The 17,906-nt window shown below is 61.9% G+C and overlaps 1 protein-coding gene across 1 annotated transcript; it reads right to left on the bottom strand.

Moving 5' to 3' along the window:
- Nucleotides 1-77: 77 nt before the first annotated feature.
- Nucleotides 78-17,045, bottom strand: PI4K2A (phosphatidylinositol 4-kinase type 2 alpha). The gene is made up of 9 exons (XM_084635079.1): nucleotides 16,616-17,045; nucleotides 9,449-9,649; nucleotides 9,055-9,186; nucleotides 8,372-8,525; nucleotides 7,421-7,482; nucleotides 2,897-2,996; nucleotides 2,422-2,555; nucleotides 1,929-1,988; nucleotides 78-1,722 (listed from the first exon to the last, which is right to left on the bottom strand). The coding sequence occupies exons 1-9, from the start codon at nucleotides 17,030-17,032 to the stop codon at nucleotides 1,561-1,563; spliced, it is 1,422 nt and encodes a 473-aa protein (XP_084491205.1). The 5' UTR covers nucleotides 17,033-17,045; the 3' UTR covers nucleotides 78-1,560.
- Between the last annotated feature and the right edge of the window lie 861 nt (nucleotides 17,046-17,906).

The raw sequence follows: 17,906 nt of genomic DNA, 5'->3' as shown, positions 1-17,906 counted from the left end.
GGGGCACTCACCCCCCAGCTGCAGCAGGTGTCACCTCTCCCCACCCCCAGAGCCCCACAGGGAAAGGCAGGTCTGACTCAGCTGGTGCATGGGTTTAAATACATTACATACATTTCAACAGTGCATGAGAACGATACATTACAGGTCAGGTTGCAGCAGCAGCAGCCGCCAAAAAGATGGAATCTTGCCTCCGGCTTGCTAGCAGTGGCCACAGCCCACGAAGCCCCTGGCCAGCTCCAGCGCACAGGGGCCCAGGTACTGCAGCCCAGGCCTGCCCCAGAGCCTGACTCCCCCCACCCACTTCCGTTCATGGAGGGGAATGTGCCCAACCCCCCTGCCCCAATGGGGCAGCACAGCCTGAGCCCCACTGCTATTGCTAGGCCACCCCAGGGGGCTTGGGGCAGGACCAGGAGGAGGAGCTTGGCCCAGGCCCAGCCTGGGAACCAGCTGTATGATGCCCAGAACTGCCCCTGGGCAGTGCCCATGAGGCAAGCCGCCTGGCTGCAGGACCAGCAACAGGGTGGGGAAGAGGGAGCCGTACAGATGTATGGAGCCAGAACCCTTCCAGCAGCCATAGCTCACCTAGCAGGCACCAGCCCCCCCATGCCAGGCTGAACTCCCCCCTGGCTGGGAAGGGCTGGCATGGCTCCCTTGAGAAGTGAAGCCAGGCTGCCCCAACATGCAGCCAGGGCCTGCAGAGCAGAGGGCGAGTGCCCCTGGACAGAGGGCCTGCCCAGCAGCCTGAGGGCAGGAGCAGAGGGGAACATGGGCCCCTCATATAGGAGAGAGGGTGGAATAATGGCAGGCCAGCTAAACCAGGATAGATCACCCTGTGCCCAGTGGGGAAGGGGGACAAGCAGCTCCCATACCAGGGCCCTCAGCTTTCCTATGAAGTGGGGCCAGGTCCCAGCATGCATCACTCCTGTGCCAAGGTGCTCAGCGCTCCCTGGGATCCACAGTCTCCAGCCCCTGCTCTCCCCTCTGCAGGAAGGGCAACTACAAACACTCAATAGCGCAGCTGTTTGGGGCACCCCCAGGCCTGCTGCCCCCTGCCAGCTCAGCCCTGGGCACGTGCTGGGTCTCCTGTGCCAGCCCCTCAACTCATGCACATGCCTCCTCTCCAGGGACACCAGCTCCAAACAGCCAGTGGGGAGGGGGGGCAGCCCAGCAGGGCCACTTCCAGCTGACACTGGCTGCCTTTATTCCCCTGCAGTCAGCGAGCAGCCTGGGTTCCTGAGGGGTGGGCGGATCCCAGCCCCAGCAGGGAGCAGATGGGCTCAGAACCACATGCAGGAGGCAGGCCCCGGCTCCACTCACTCAGCAGCTGCATTGAGGACTCCTGCTGAGCAGGCAGTTTGCAGCTGGAGCTGGGCTCTGCCAGGCTGCGTCCAAGCCCCGCAGCACGGGGAATCCATGGCTCTGCCCGGGCAGAGTTCAGCTGGAAGTTCCCCCAGATGCACCTGCCCTCTCCTGGAGCGTAGAGTCCTGGCTGCAGGTCCGCAGCAGCAGACAGGAGCAGGCCAGCACTGCTCCAGCCAGCCCAGGGGGCCCAGCAGCCAGCTACCACCAGGAGAAGAAGGGCTTGCGGCTCTGGAAGCTCTGTGTGTAGGATTCGCTGGCGCTGCGCTGGTGGGAGCGTGCCGTCTCCACGATCACCGGTGGCATCTGCACCAGGTGTAGGGGGCTCTTCCCGTCCTTCAGGGCCTGTGTCAGGTTCAGGATCTAGGCAACAGAGCAGAAGGGATGCTGAGTCCAGGACTCCTGCCCTAGGCACCGCAGACCAGGGAACTGCCGGGGCCACTGTCCCCCCTGAGGGGCACTAGGCCAGTGTCCCACACTGCAGCGCCCAGCATGCCCCTGCCATGCCTGCCCACAGGGCAAGAGGGAGCCGTTGCCCCGCCCCACCAAGAGGGGCCTTCCCAGCATACCTGGCCCCTCAGGACAGCAATCTGCTTGTGGAACTGCCCCCGGTCAAAGCCAGGGTCCTTCTGCAAGAGAAACGGCAGTGAGGGACAGGCAGCGAGACACCCCTCACCCCCCAAGGCAGTGAGACCCCAGGCCCTGGCAACAACACCCCTGCCTCCCTCACCCAGGCAGCGAGACACCCCCCCCGCCAAGGCAGCGACACGCCCCACCCCCCGGCAGTGACACGCCCGTCTCCCTCACCAAGGCAGAGAGACCCTGGACGCAGACCCCTGCTGCGAGACCCCCGGGCCCTAGGCAGCAAGGCCCCTGCCCTGACAGCAGCTGCTGCCTGGGATTTCTGCTCCCCCAAGAAGGTGCTAGCAGGATGCAGCAAAACCCACCCCACGCAGGCTGAGCCCCCCACCCCCTGGCTCTGAAAGGGTCTCATTGCACCACCCAGGCCAGCCCCTCCCATCTACATGACAGACCTCCCTCCCTCCCAGGCCCCCACCTGACCTTGAAGAGTTCGTACAAATCCTCCTCCAGGTCTTTGACGAAGTTGGGGTCGGAAACCTTTGGGAGGATCAGGTCTTTGATCTCCTGTGAGAAGGGGACTTTGGCCTGGGGCAGCCATGCCCAGTAGAAGGGGTCTGGGGGGGGGAAGAGCCAGAGCTGAGGTCAGAGCCATGTGCTCAGCCCTGGCCTGCGAAGGATGGCATGGGGGTCACAGCCTGGTGCCCTGGGGACAGCTCCACCCGTTGGGGGGCTGGCATGAGCCCTCTTGCCATGGCTCCCACCCCTTGAACCATCTCCCAGCCCCCAGGGGGAACTGAGGCCACCCTGCTGCTTCTGGGAGCATGGTGCCCGGCTGGCTCCAGGGAGCTGGTGCGGGGCTGCAGGACTAGCCCGGGGGATTGCCAGCATAAGACAAGTTGTCAAAGCACCAGGCTGGCCCCAGGTTCGCGAGCAGGAGCGCAGCAGAGGGACCTACATGCTCTCCAGGAGTCGGGGTGCTTCAGGGGGAAGGCCAAGCCGTTGTCTATGGCAGCCAGTTTGATGATGGGCTCCTTCACCACCACCCACTCAGAGTCCTACAGGGGAAACAAATCGATCAGGAGTCACCAGGGGCAGGGAAGCCAGAGCCCAGCACTCACCCCTGGCACCACCATGCAGCCTGGTCCCTGCCCCGGGCACTTCCTCTGTTCTGAACCACCTGCTGCCTGGCTCCTCCGCTCTCATCCCAGACTCCCCTCACTGCCAACATACTGCCCTGGGCACAGGAGCCGGTGCACTGCACTGAGGGGTCAGGGCTGGCACTGAACTCAAATCACATGGGGACCGGCTCCTTACACACCTGTCTCTAACATGTAGGAAAAAGCCACATAATTGGGGGGACTGTGATTTGAGTGACATGCGCCGGAGGTCTCCTGCTGACAGCTTTAAGACATCCTTGGAATTTCTAACCATTATTAATGACAGTTTCCAAACTCAAAGTGCTGCAGCCAACTTGGGGGAATTCTCTAGCAGACGTTGTCCTACAGATAAGGAGGAGCTGACCACATAACTAGAAGTTAATGGGACCTTAGGTACAAGTGATCGTGACTGATCACACTTATAACATGGAAGCAGAAAGAAGCCCAGGCCAGTGGTATAAATACTTGGGGCTTTAACAAGGCCAGTTTCACAAAGCTTAAAAACAATGATGAGCCAAATCAGCTGGGAGGGAGAGTTTAATGAGACCAATGTGAATGATCATTGGGGATCATTTAAGAACACTTCACTGGATGGCCCAAAAGCCACAATTGAGGAAGAGGGTTCCGCTGATTAAACAAAACTGAACTGGTTTAGGGGGAAGTGACAGCAGCTATAACAAATAACGAGATAGTACACACAAATGGGAGACAGGGGAGTTGATAGTAATGAGTATAAATCAGAAGTTAGGAATCTTCCCGGGACGGAGTCCCCCAGCCTGTAAGTGTGACCTGCAGTCTTTGTCCCTAGGTGTGTACATTGACATTTAGCCGCGTGAAAATGCACATTGTTTACTCGTGCTCGTTTGCCAAGCGATGCAGATCACGCTGTATCTGTGACCTGTCCTCTGCTATTTACCACCCCCCCCAGATTTTGGGTCATCTGCAAACTTTATCAGGGATGATTTTATGTTTTCTTCCTGGTCATTGATAAAACTTACATTGTGTAGGGCCAAGAACTGATCCCTGCAGGACCTCACTGGAAACAGATCTACTCAATGATAATTCCCCAGTTACAGTGACATTTTGAGACCTATCAGTTACCCAGCGTTTAGTCCATTTCATGTGTGCCAGGTTAATTTTATATTGTTCATTTTTTTTTTTAAATTCAAAATGTCATGCAGTCCCAAGTCAAATGCCTTACAGAAGTCTAAGTATGTTTCATAAGCACTATTACCTTAAGAACATAAGAATGGCCAGACTGGGTCAGACCAAAGGTCCATCCAGCCCAGTATCCTGTCTCCTGACAGTGGCCAATGCCAGGTGCCCCAGAGGGAGTGAAGCTAACAGGTAATGATCTAGTGATCTCTCTCCTGCCATCCATCTCCACCCTCTGACAAACAGAAGCTAGGGACACCATTCCTTACCCATCCTGGCTGATAGCCATTAATGGACTTAGCCTCCATGAATTTATCCAGTTCTCTTTTAAACCCTATTATAGTCCTAGCCTTCACAACCTCCTCAGGCAAGGAGTTCCATAGGTTGACTGTGCACTGAGTGAAGAACAACTTCCTTTGATTTGTTTTAAACCTGCTGCCCATTAATTTCATTTGGTGACCCCTAGTTCTTATATGATAGGAACAAGTAAATAACTTTTCCTAATTCACTTTCTCCACACCACTCATGAGTTTATACACCTTTATCATATCCCCCCTTAGTCTCCTCTTTTCCAAGCTGAAAAGTCCTAGCCTCTTTCATCTCTCCTCATATGGGACCCTAATCATTTTAGTTGCCCTTTTCTGAACCTTTTCTAATGCCAACATATCTTTTTTGAGATGAGGGGACCACACCTGTATGCAGTATTCATGATGTGAGCGTATCATGGATTTATTTAAGGGCAATAAGATATTCTCCATCTTATTCTCTATCCCTTTTTTAATGATTCCCTAACATCCTGTTTGCTTTTTTGACTGCCGCTGCACACTGTGTGGACATCTTCAGAGAACTATCCACGATGACTCCAAGATCTTTCTCCTGATTAGTTGTAGCTAAATTAGCCCCCCATCATATTGTATGTATAATTGGGATTATTTTTTCCAATGTGCATTACTTTACATTTATCCACATTAAATTTCATTTGCCATTTTGTTGCCCAATCCCTTAGTTTTGTGAGATCTTTTTGAAGTTCTTCACAGTCTGCTTTGGTCTTAACTATTTTGAGCAGTTTAGTATCATCTGCAAACTTTGCCACCTCGCTGTTTACACCTTTCTCCAGATCATTTATCAATAAGTTGAATAGGATTGGTCCTAGGACTGACCCTTGGGGAACACCACTAGTTACCCCCTCCTTTCTGAAAATTTACCATTTATTCCTACCCTTTGTTCCCTGTCTTTTAACCAGTTCTCAATCCATGAAAGGATCTTCCCTCTTATCCCATGACAACTTAATTTACGTAAGAGCCTTTGGTGAGGGACCTTGTCAAAGGCTTTCTGGAAATCTAAGTACACTATGTCCACTTTATCAACTTAACTTATAATCTCCATCAAAGAATATATCCAATTTGACAGGATCTAATTTCCATAAATCTGAACTCATTTGCTTTAATTACATTATGCTCCTTTAGTTCTTTAGTAACTGAGTCCTGCATTAGCAACTCCATTATCTTGCCCAGGATAGCTGTCAGGCCTATAATTACCCAGGTCATCTTGTTTACCCTTTTTAAAAATTGGCATAACAGTAGCTTTCTTCCAGTCTTCTGGAACTTTCCCAGTGCTCCATAACCTATTGAAAATCAACATTAATGGTCCAGGGAGTTCCTCAGGCAGCTCTTTTTAAACTCTTGAATGCAAGTTACCTGGACTTGCTGATTTAAAAATGTCTAACTTTACTAATGTCTAACACCCTCCAGAGGTACAAGGTGAATTGAAATAGTATTGTCTCCATACAATGAGATATAATTTTTTTTTTGCCCCCAGAATATTAATGTTTACTGAACATTTCTGCCTTTTCTGCCTTATCACTAATAATTCTACCACCATTTCCATCTGTCAATGGACCAATACCATTGTCAGGCTCCTCCTTATTGTCCCTCACTCTGCTGGCCATGGATTTCTCTGCGTCTCCCTGGACTTCCCTTATCACATTTTCTACAATTCCCAACTTCTGATGAATATTTATTTCTACCAAATTTCCCCTTTCTTCCATTCATTCTATTTTTAATTTTTTTTTTTACATTTTTTAAACATACCAGGGTGACGCTGTGGCTAAAAGAACAAATGCGATCCTGGGATGCATAAACAGGGGACTTGAGAAGGAGCAGAGAGGTGATTTTACCTCTGGATTTGGCACTGGTGTCCAGTTCTGGTGCACACAAAGTCAAGAAGGATGTGGGTAAATTGGAGAGGGGTCAGAGAAGAGTCACGGGAATGATTAAAGGATTAGAAAACCTGCCTGATAGTGACAGACTCAAGGAGCTCAATCTATTTAGCTTAACAAGGAGAAGGCTAAGGGGTGACTCGATCTGTCTGTCAGCACCTACAAGGGGGACAGATATTTAACCACAAGCTCTGCAGTCCAGCCAAAGAAGGCTTCACTCAGTCCAGTGGCTGGACGTTGAAGCTACACAGATAGAGGCTGGAAATGAGGTGTACATTAACCACTGAAACGACTTCCCAGGCTCGGGGTGGATTTTCCATCACCAGCCATTGTTAAATCCAGACGGGATGTTTTTGAAGCTCTGCCCTAGGAATTATTGCAGGGCAGGTCTCTGCCCTGTGTTATACAGGAGGTCAGATGAGATGCCCACAATGGTCCCTTCTAGCTCCCAACGCCCCTCCTGCTTCGAGAGTGCCAAGAATTGGCCAATACCACCTGCAGCTGGCTGGGGCTCAGACCACACAGCCTTTGGGGCTTCACAGCGGGGCTGGGAGCCCTCACGTCGCTGAGAGACTGAATGAGCCACAGCTCGACTGCCACATCGCACTACTGTTGTGGGGACGACGAGTCTACCTAGCAACACCATCACAAGCACATGTCTCCAGCCTGCCACATGGTACCTAAACAGAGCCCAGCTCCCCATCTGCATCCCTATGCCATCACCTGCACAGAATGGGCCCTGGCTCCTCCCCTGACAAGAGCCTCGGTCCATGTAAATCACACTGCCATCAGCCAGAAGGGGAGGCTTGCGAGAACCATCCATGGGGCTGGGCAACTCCCCACCACTGGAGAGAAGACCCAGAACCTCAGCACATTCAGAACTCGCCTCTGCTGCCTGACAGTCCAGTGACTTTCCCCACGCTCCCTGCCCAGCCCCCTCCCCACTCACCCGCACACTTGTGCTGTCCAGCGGGCAGTCATACTTGATCAGCCAGTTGTCATTGCCTCGATCTGCAGGGAGCAGAACCAGTGGACGTCACTACAGGACCTGCCCTGTTTGGGGAGGAGCAGCACCAAAGCTCCCTGCTCGGGCATGCGAGGGACGGAGTGGGGGGTCACAGTCTCCAGCAGCACCAGGGCAACCCTGGGCCACGTAACCCTCTGGGTGCGCGCGGCACACGGGAGGGACACAGACTCCTCCAGGGATTTTGGGGGGAGGGGACGGGGGAGGGGGAAGATAGAACCACACACGAGGGCCCCAGGGGAAGCTCAGTGGCTGGCAAAGGGAACTCTACCCTGGGAAACGGCTCCAGGCCCCAAGCCAGCCAGGGCTGCCCCCAAATACGTCACCCCCAGAGACCGAACAGTTTGGGAGCATTCACAGGCACAGCCCAGGAGCGGCATCTTCCCCTCCAGCCCTGCCTTGGCAGCTGGACCAAGCTCAGGCCCCAAGGCCAGGAGACCCACCCCACTCCCAGACCGAGCAGGGCCAGACTCTGCCTGGCACGGTGCTGAGGAGGGGAGCGTTCCCCCAAGCCAGTCACGAACCCCCCTGCCCAGGCCAGTGCCAAGCAGGGATAGAACCGCAGCTCCAGCTCCTTGGCATTCCAGCTGCAGACAGGGTTTTAACCGCAGGGCCCCGGCCAGGCCAGCCTGAGCTATGACCTTCTGCCTCCCCTGGCTACACCATTCGTGTCAGGGAAGTGGTGCTGTTAGCTGCCGTGATCCACCCCAGTCACAGCTGCCCTGTGGCAGGGGGTGCAGCGACTCCGCACCCTCCCCCCGTCCTGGGGCAGCAATATGCTGACTCCCCACTCATTGCTCTCCCCCTCCCCAGCTCCCTCCAGGCAGCAAGGCCCAATGCTGGGGCTCCTGGGCATGGGTGCGGCACCAGCCCCACCTGTGTTCCTGATGATGTAGTCCAGGACCACCAGCCTCTCGAACTGCAGCAGCAGCTGCCGGTTGGTGTTCTCGGGGAGCGGCTCCGCCTCGAAGCGCCGCAGCCAGTAATCCGCGTCCTTGTAGCCTTCCACGAAGAGCTGGAAGGAGCCCACCTGCAGCAGAGAGGCCAGGTGTGACGGAGCAGGGAGGATTGACCTGGGGATGTGGCAGGGGAGTTTTACTGGGACTGTCTGCATGGGGGATGGGATAGCAGGGGGTGGCTTCACTACCGGGACAATACCTGAGCCTGTCACCTGAGCCAGAAGGAGGGTTGGGGCGAGGTGACACCTTTTGCCTGGGAAGCTGGACAAAGGCTAGAGGAGGAGCCGGAGGCTGGGTGAGTCAGCAGGAAGGGGTTTTGAGTTGGGAGTGGACTGGGGAAATGGAGGGAACCCCAAGGCTGGGGTCTACGCTCCCTGCCCCCCAAAAGGACCTGTCTGAGAGGTCCTAGTTGTACCAACAAGCTCTGTTTGGGACTGTGCTCCTGTCCTCCAATAAGCCTTCCATTTTACTGGCTGGCTGAGAGTCACAGGGAATCACAGGAAGTGGGGGTGTAGGGCCCTGACTCCCGCACACTGCGTGACACCAGGTGAGGGGGCTGCGGACACAGGGCAGCCCCAGGGGGTCTCTGACAGCCCCTACCTTTGGCGGCAGGCCGATGCGGTTGAATCGTTGCCCAACTTTTGGCACCTTCTCCAGGGCCAGCTTTTTCCCTCTGGACTTCACCCGGTCAATGGCACTGTAGTTGAAAGTCTCGCTGGCCAGATACACCACCTGGGGGGGGGACAGCGGTCAGCGCGGAGCACAGGCAGAGCTGCTGGACCCTAGGTGGGACGTGGCCTTCCCGCAGCGTGGGCTGGGACTCTGCCTGTTCCTAGGCCAGCAGCCTACGCCCAGGAGCGCAGGACCCGCGAGAGCCAAGGGCTGGGGGGGGTGGGGGGCGGCAGGGCAGGAACCGCGGGGGAACCAGCAGAGCTGCGGGGGTGTGGAAAAGCAGCCCACCCAATGACTGGCTCTGCCCCCCACCCCCATTCACCTTTGTGCGGGGAACAATGTTGAGCTCCAGTTTCTGGTCCACCAGGCTGGCACCGGCCTCGGACAGGTAGCCCTGGTTGAGGACCAGGCAGTCTCTCCCGAAGCAGCAAGGGCAGCAGAGCTGCTGCAGCCATTTGGTCCACTTGGGGTTCAGCTGCCCGTAGGGCTCCTCATTCTTGGGCTTGAAGACACCGATGATTTTCTGGAGACAGAGGGAGGCAGCTGGGTCTCTGCAGGGGAGGGATGTGGGACAGCAGGGACGAACCTCCCACCAGTTGGACCTCTGAGCCCCCACTGGCTCCTAACAAACCCCACCAGGGAGAGAAGGGAGGACTCTGCAGCAGCAGGGAACAGACTGCATGCCTCTCAGCAGGGATTTCCTACCTGGCTCGTCCCTGCGCGCACACACACCCCCCCCCCGGGGGCCCCTGGCTCGGGCTGGACTTGGCCACCAGGGAGTTTGAGCCTCTTCCCAGCTGACCCACAGCTCAGCCGGCGGGCCAGGCCCCTCACAGCCTGGGCAGCAGCTCAGGGAGGTGAGGGCTGCCCAGCCCCCACACCGGGACCAGCGGTAGGGCCTGCCAGAACCCGCCTGCTGCTCGGTAAGGAGCTGGAATGTTTGGGGCGTGGCTGGAAACCTTCGGGGGGGGGACCCCACCCTGTAGCACCAGGAATCCCCACTCCAAAGGGGGCTTCCAAAGTGCCATGAGTTGACTGGTTCCCTCCCCGCCCCCTCCTGCAGGCCAGCACCCTGGGCCGCCCTGGGGGCCGCCGGGCCGTGGAGAGCAGCAAGAGCAATGGCAGCACCACCCAGGCCCCCTCACCCCCTGCCCCAGGCCACTCCTGTCACCCCGGGCCCCAGAAGCCCAGGGAGGGTCAGCCTGTCCCCAGAGCCAAGGGACCAGTGGGCACAGGACAGGACATGGCTCCACCCGGGACTCGTTCACCACCCAGAGGCCTTGGTGCTGCTCTGCCAGTGACGCCAGCACACTGCCCCTAGAGGCTGTAGGCCTGGAGCCGGAGACCCTCTGAAAGCGGAGGGGCCGGACCTGCCACAAAGCCCTGCTCACCCCACGGCAGGCTCCAGGCAGTAGGGAAGACACTCGCAGGCAGGGGCTGGACCCACGCCCAGGGATGAGGCAGTGGATACAAGAAGGTCCCCATGGCACTGTAGCAGGAGCCTTGCCCAGGCCCCACCACCACGGAGATGCAAGGGCTCTGGGGGGAGCGGACAGGACACACACTCGTGGGCTGGGGGACCCATCTCCACCTTGACCTATTGCAAGTGAACTGCTCCAGGCCAGCTAGAGCATCCCGGGCTCCAACCCCCCTGGCACATGGGCATCGCAAGCCTGCTGCTGGGATGGGGGTTCTGCATTGGATGAGACAGGACATCTCACCATCCCCATGACAAACCCCGGTCCATGGAGGGTACGCACGAAGATCACTCCCCACATGTGCACCACTGGGGTCCAGCCACAGGACCCAAAAGGGCTCGAAGCCAGGCAGGACTCAGCCAGCCCCGATCAGGGCAGCCCCGTTCTCCAGCCAGAGCCTGGGAGCGGTGCTAGAGGCATGACCTGCTCATGACCTGGATCCAGACACGTGCCCCCCAGCCCCCGGCAGGGGACCCTGGGAAGAGGCAGCTGCCTCCTGACTTCAGGGACACCAGCCCATGAGTCACTGAGCCCTTGGCTCAGCACCTAAGGTGAGAGGAGCCACGTGGGTCTGCATCCAAGGGAACCGGCTGACCGGCGAGTCCCCACCCCCAGCAGATGCCCACACCACACCCAGTGCAGCCGAGTGACACATGCTGGCCTGGCAGCTGAGCCCCTGGGCACCTGCCGAGGGGCAGGGTGAGGCAGGGACCAGGCGGACCAGTCTCTGCAGCAGAGCCCAGAGCTGGAGCCATCTGCAAAGGCCCCTCTAGTCCAGGGCACCGAGGCCACGGGCCAGGGCACAGCCCCGCGGAGAGCTGGCCCAGCCCCATGCTGCCCAGGCTGGAGTGATGTGAATGTGGCCCAGCCCATACCAGTCAGACTGGCAGAGGACAGCCAGGCCTGGAGAGCAACTCACATGGGCACACGATCCTCATCCCCAGGCTGGGGCCTGCTCCAACCTGCCAAAGCCTGGAGCACCCTTCCCTGGCACAGGCCCGCTGCCATGTGGAGACAGGTTTGGCTCCTGCCTGCCACCCACTGACTGGCTCGGCCATGGCAGGTGTAAACTATGGGGCCCCATCCCAGCAGCCCCTGGAACCCAACGCAGGGCAGAGCCCCACGCACTGGGAATGCAGCCCCAACAGCGCCAGGGCAGAGGAGGACCCAGAGCACTACAGCAGACAGAGAGGGGATGGAGTCAGAGCATCGGGAAAGGGAGGGACTCTCAGGGGCAGTGTCTGGGATCGACGCACCCCACGGAAAGGGACGGCTGCCCGGTTTGAGCTGGGGAGCTCGGGGCGAGGAGCCAGGGCTGGGTATCGAGGACAGCAGGCGTCGGGATCCCAGCAGTGCGTGGCAGGGGGCACTGGCAGCGACAGAGGGAGCTCAGGGACCAGGGCTCAGCACCCACAGTGCCTGCCCTCCCTGCAGGGAGCAAGTGGGGCCTGGCACTAGCTGCTCGGGTGAGATTCAAGGGCTCTCAGTTCGAGGCAGCTCCAGCTGGGGAGAGAGGGGCTCCCCTTACCACGCCAGCCAGCAACTCCTGCCCCAGTGTGCCCAGCCAGGGGCTGAGCCCCTGAACCAGGCACCCATGAGCTGCATGGTCAGCACCCCCCAGCTGTCAGTTGTACCCCCTCAGCCCCAGGGGCTCTCTCCAGGCCCCACAGCTGTGCACAGGACCACTGGCCAGGGGAGGGGTTCAGGGGCTCACCACAAGCAGCCAGGCGTGGGGCGGAGGGACAGCCAGCTGGGAGCAGCCGGCTGCAGCCTCCCCCAGTTCTGGCCCCATGTGATTCAGCAGGGCACGACCACCCCGCCCTCCTCGGGACCAGGCCAGAGCCAAGCAGTCTCAGCAGTTCAGTCACAGGTCCCCTTTCAGTGGGTGGCATTTCTCGGGCTGGGACCACAAGCAGGAAGTGGTGCACAGCCACGATGGCTCGCTCCCCCAGCCAGCGCGGGGCCCCTGCCCTTCACCCCACACGGCATGCCCACAGCCTCCCTGCTGCCTGTCCTGCCACTGCAGAGAGGCCATCCCCAGAGAGAGCGGAGAAGAGGCTCCGTGGCAGGGCAAAGTCCTTGGCAGTGCAGCGTGCCGGGGGAAGAGCCCTGCTCTGAGGGAGGGGAAGAGAGACTGGAGTGGGCACCAAGGGGTCTGTTCGCCACGCACAGAGCAGCCGGCCCCAATGGCAGGGGCACACGACTGGCAGGGAGGCCCAGGGATCTGAACGAGGTGCCCAGGAGGAGAGACAGGCGACAGAGGAAGGGCAGCAACACAGCACGAGACAGAGCGCCCCACACAGAACACTGCAGCTCCATTCCCTTAACAGTGGCACTTCAGACCCCGCACCTGGGGGCAAGCCCCTCACCCCACTGTCCACAGCCTCATGCCACCACAAAGCCCGAGAACGGAGCCCTTGGGAACCGGTGGTAGCACAGGCTGGGGGCCCAGGACCCTGGAGCACTGTGTGGCCTGCCCAGATTCTGGCGCAAGTTCCCAGAGATCCCCATCACTGGGAGGGGATGGCCAGGCAGATAGAGCGTCAGGTGTAAAAGTCAGACTCCCTGGCACCACAGGGTCGAATCCCATCAGGTCCAGTTCAGCCCTTCATGCTCTGAAGTGCCAGAGGACACCCAGGCTGGGCAGAGCAGGGGGGCACTTTCCCTCTGTAGTAAGGTTTTCCCTGGTATCCTCAAACTTCCCATCCATTCATCCATCACACAGGACAGTGGGCTGTGGCCCTCCACCCCAGAGGTGGCCGCATTTCAGTGCTACTCTGGTCAGTTTTGCTCCTGGCTCGGTCACTGATTCACCGCGTGACCCTGTAAGAGTCCCTTCCCTTCTACGCCTGCAGAACGGCATAACACCGATCTACCTGCTTCATTCCTTGTTTGTCGAGTGCTTTGGAATCCCAGGAAAAGCAGAGAGGACTGGAGGACAGGGTTGGGAGAAGGCATTGGGCCAATGGGGGCCAGAAAAGCAGCCACACACACCGAGCCCCACAGTGCCAGGCCCTCAGCTGCACACATTCCTTACGGTGCTTGACAAGTGCTCTTTGCTGCCCAGCGGTGATAGCTACTCAGGGGCTCTGGGCCTCTGCCATCTCCTGGCTGGAGGACCCTCCCTGCCCTTCTGCACTGCGTCCCACCTGAAAGCCCCCCAGACACACAGGGTTATGGGCAGCTCCTGCGAGGAGGTGGGCAGGCACCCAAGCCAGGAATAACCCCCCCATCTACTGAACCCCAGTGCCACACCCTCAGACAACGCTTCCACCCACACACACTCTCTGCATTGCTGGGAACGGCGCAGAGCCAGGGTGAAAAGGAAGTTGCTCATTGGTTCTATTGCCTCACCTCTGGCTGAGGCAGAGCCGCCTACGCCCCAGGACCCAGCCAGTGGAAGACCTGGTAGCCAGAATCCCAGCTGGCCCCCGACAGGGGCAGGGAAGTTGGTGTTATGAAAACCCCAGCCAAGCCAAGCCTTGCTCCAGGAGCAGCAATAGACAAGGGAGCCCCAGGAACCAGCAGCGAGACTAATCCGGTTAGCAGCCAGAGTCACAAGGCAGCCACCCGGCCCCACGTCCAGCCCTGATCAGCGCCCTGGAGAATGCTGCAGCGCAGCCAACCGGACCCACCGGGAGTGGAGATATGGCGAGGACTTCACACTGGCTTGGTCCATCCCCCTCCTGCAGGGAACATGTCTTGCTCTGCTCCCACAGCACCATACCACAGAGTCTGCGCCAGCGACCCCACAGGGCCGGGGCACAGAGAGGGGGGCTCTGTGACAGCCATGGGCTCAGGAAGGGTTCAGTGGGGAGGGTTAGTTAGGAGGCAGGCCCAAGCCTATAGGGATGTGAGGGAACGAAGCAATGAGACAGGAGCACAGACAGACCTGGGCTGAGAGCGTCTATCTCCCTTACGGCGCCCCTCCCGGAGATTGTAGCGCCAGATCCCTGGCTGGGACAATGGCCACGGCAAGGCGTGTAACCCCAGCACGCAGAGTCAGACTCCGTGGCAGAGTCCTGACAACTGGCATGTCCTCTGGGCCTGTCTGCGTGGGACGGCTGCACTGTTCATTCAAACCCAGCTTCTGATCTCTGTAACAACCAGTGCAAACCTGCGGGGACACTTGGGTTTAGCTGAAACCTGCTCCCCAGTCAAAACCAGAAGAGGTCCCCAGACCGATCAGCAGCACCCAGAGCTGGCACCCCTGTCAGTCGAAAGCCGCACTTCGGTTAAACTGATGCAGCTGCCCAGGGCGACACAGACTTTCCTAGGCCCTGGCCACCACTCCAGCCCAGAAAGCCCTGTCCTAAGCCCACGCTATTCAGTCACTGAACGCTGCAGGAGATGGGACGAGGCTGAGCACTCTGGGCAGCCAAGCCCTGCAGCAGGGAGACCTACACAGTCTCACACACTCAAAAGGGGTCTTGGCCTGCCACCGCCGGGCCTGGGGGTCTAATCAGAGCCGTCCAGCCACTGGCCCGGTTCACTCAGAGGCAGCCGGGTCCATTAGCAACAAGCAGGCCCATCTCCGGGCAGTCCCAGCAAGTGGGGTAGGCGGAGGTTTGACACAGACAAGGACAGGATCCTCCAGTGTGTACAGCACCGGGAGCCCAATCCATGCTTCACTCTGCAGTCAACAACAAGTGGCGCAGGACATAAACCCAGGCCGGGGGTCAGCCTCCCCAGGGGGTGTGCAGCTAGGAGCGGGGACACAACCCGGCAGCCTGGGCCGGCACCTGACCCACACCCTGCGGCGGGCCAGGCTCTTGCATCGCACCCCGGACACACTCCGCAGTCCCCGGGGAAGCGCGGTCAGGGCACAGCCCCCCGACAGGTCACTTCTCTTCCCGACACCCCCTCCTCGCCCAGAGAGACGGAGCCGGGCCCCCCGCCCCGGGGCGGGGGAGGGAGAGTCCCTACAGGGCACAGGGGCTGCTGAGCGGCCAGGCCCCCCACCCCCGGGCGCAGCGAGGGGAGGGCGCCGGCGGGACGGGGAAGCCGGAGAGGCCCGAGCTCCGCTGCGCGGCTGCCAGGAAGGGCCTGGGGGGCGCGGGGGCCAGGCCGGCGGGAGGAAGCGGCGGAGCGAGGCCAGGACCAGGCCGGCGGGAGGGGTCAGGGCGCCGCGGGGGTGCGGCGGGCGGGGGGGGGAGAGCAGGGGGGGCAGGCCGGGAGGGCGCGGGGGGGAGGGGGACAGGGGAGCCAGACCAGGAGGAGGGCAGGGCACCGGGCGGAGGGGGAGGGCAGGGCACCGGGCGGAGGGGGAGGGCAGGCCGGGAGGGCGCCGGCGGGACGGGGAAGCCGGAGAGGCCCGAGCTCCGCTACGCGGCTGCCAGGAAGGGCCCGGGGGGCGCGGGGGCCAGGCCGGCGGGAGGAAGCGGCGGAGCGAGGCCAGGACCAGGCCGGGGGGAGGGGTCAGGGCGCTGCGGGGGTGCGGCGGGCGGGGGGGAGAGCAGGGGGGGCAGGCCGGGAGGGCGCGGAGGTGGACGGGGGGGCGCCAGACCGGGAGGGGGGAGCGGGGCGGGCGGGGGCAAGCTGGGGGGAGGGCGCAGCGGGAGGAGGGCGGGACCAGGCCGGCGGGCGGGGTCAGGGCGCGGGGGGGGCGGGGCGGCGCGGCGGGCAGGGGAGAGAGCAGGGGGGGCAGGCCGGGAGGGCGCGGGGGGGGGCGGGGGGCGCCAGGCCGGCGGGGGGGGGATCGGGGCGCGGAGGGATCGGGGGGCGCCGGGGCCGGCGGGGGGGGGCGGGGGGCGCCGGGGGGGATCAGGCCGGCGGGGGGGGAGGGGGGCGCGGGGGGGGGCGGGGCGCCGGGCCGGCGGGGGGGATCAGGCCGGCGGGGGGGAGGGGGGCGCCGGGCCGGCGGGGGGGATCAGGCCGGCGGGGGGGAGGGGGGCGCCGGGCCGGCGGGGGGGATCAGGCCGGCGGGGGGGAGGGGGGCGCCGGGCCGGCGGGGGGGGGGGCGCCAGGCCGGCGGGGGGGGGCGGGTCCCGGGTCCCCCCCCCGACTCTCACCCCCTGCGGGTCCTTGACGAAGTAGCTGCCGCTGGAGCCCTGGTAGATGCGCTCCGGGAAGACGCCGCGCTCGCTGGCCGCCTCCGCCAGCCGCACCACCTCGGCGAAGGCGGGGTCCTCGGGGAAGTCGTTCCGCTCGCGCTGGGCCTGCGCCGCCGCCGCCTGCGCTGCCGCCTGCGCCGCCCCGGGGCCCCGGCCGCCCGCCGCGCCCCGCTCCAGCAGCGGCTGCCGCTCGCGGTCGCGGGCGCGCGGGGAGCCGGGCGGGGAGGGCGCGGCGGCGGCGGCGCCGGGGGGGGGCCCGGGCGGCGGCGGGGGGGGCAGCAGCGCGCGCACCGCGCCGCCCGGCCCCGCGGGCAGCCCGTAGGCGGCGGCGGCCGGGGCCCGCTGCGGGGACACCAGAGGGCTGCTCTCGTCCATGGCCGGCCGGCTGTGGCGGGGCGCCGCGCGTCACCTGACCCGCCCGCCGCGGCCAATCGCCGGCCGCCCCGCCCCGCGGGCCGCGCCCCCGCCCCTCGCGCGCCGGGCCCCGCCTCCTGCCCTGGCCACGCCCCCGGACCCAGTCCCGGTGCTCTCCGCGCCGGCGCCGACTCCTCCCCCTCGCTGTGCTGGCCACGCCCCTTCCCTGAACCCCGCCCACTGCCCGCTCTGGCCACGCCCCCGGACCCAGTCCCGGTGCTCTCCGCGCCGGCGCCTCCAACTCCTCCCCCTCGCTGTGCTGGCCACGCCCCTTCCCCGAACCCCGCCCGCTGCCTGCTCTGGCCACGCCCCCGGAATCAGTGACGCTGCTCTCCGCGCCGGCGCCGACTCCTCCCCCTCTCTGTGCTGGCCACGCCCCTTCCCCGAACCCCGCCCGCTGCCCGCTCTGGCCACGCCCCCGGAATCAGTCCCGGTGCTCTCCGCGCCGGCGCCTCCAACTCCTCCCCCTCCCTGTGCTGGCCACGCCCCTTCCCTGAACCCCGCCCACTGCCCGCTCTGGCCACGCCCCCGGACCCAGTCCCGGTGCTCTCCGCGCCGGCGCCTCCAACTCCTCCCCCTCGCTGTGCTGGCCACGCCCCTTCCCCGAACCCCGCCCGCTGCCCGCTCTGGCCACGCCCCCGGAAGCAGTCACGGTGCTCTCCGCGCCGGCGCCGACTCCTCCCCCTCTCTGTGCTGGCCACGCCCCTTCCCCGAACCCCGCCCGCTGCCCGCTCTGGCCACGCCCCCGGAATCAGTGACGCTACTCTCCGCGCCGGCGCCGACTCCTCCCCCTCTCTGTGCTGGCCACGCCCCTTCCCCGAACCCCGCCCACTGC

Source organism: Lepidochelys olivacea, assembly GCF_965140295.1.
Source record: "Lepidochelys olivacea isolate rLepOli2 genome assembly, chromosome: 7".
Classification (NCBI taxonomy): Eukaryota; Metazoa; Chordata; order Testudines; family Cheloniidae; genus Lepidochelys; species Lepidochelys olivacea.
The sequence above is the reverse complement of the archived record's forward strand: the minus strand, read 5'-3'. Positions and strand labels throughout refer to the sequence as shown.

Bases quoted from the DNA above. Each gene is read 5' to 3' on its own strand.
- PI4K2A (XM_084635079.1), bottom strand. From the start codon at position 17,032: ATGGACGAGAGCAGCCCTCTGGTGTCCCCGCAGCGGGCCCCGGCCGCC. The intron at 9,187-9,448 runs GTGAATGGGGGT...TCCCCCCCCCAG, and splicing joins ACATTGTTCCCCGCACAAAG to GTGGTGTATCTGGCCAGCGA. The intron at 2,556-2,896 runs GTAGGTCCCTCT...TCCCCCCCCCAG, and splicing joins CCCCGACTCCTGGAGAGCAT to ACCCCTTCTACTGGGCATGG.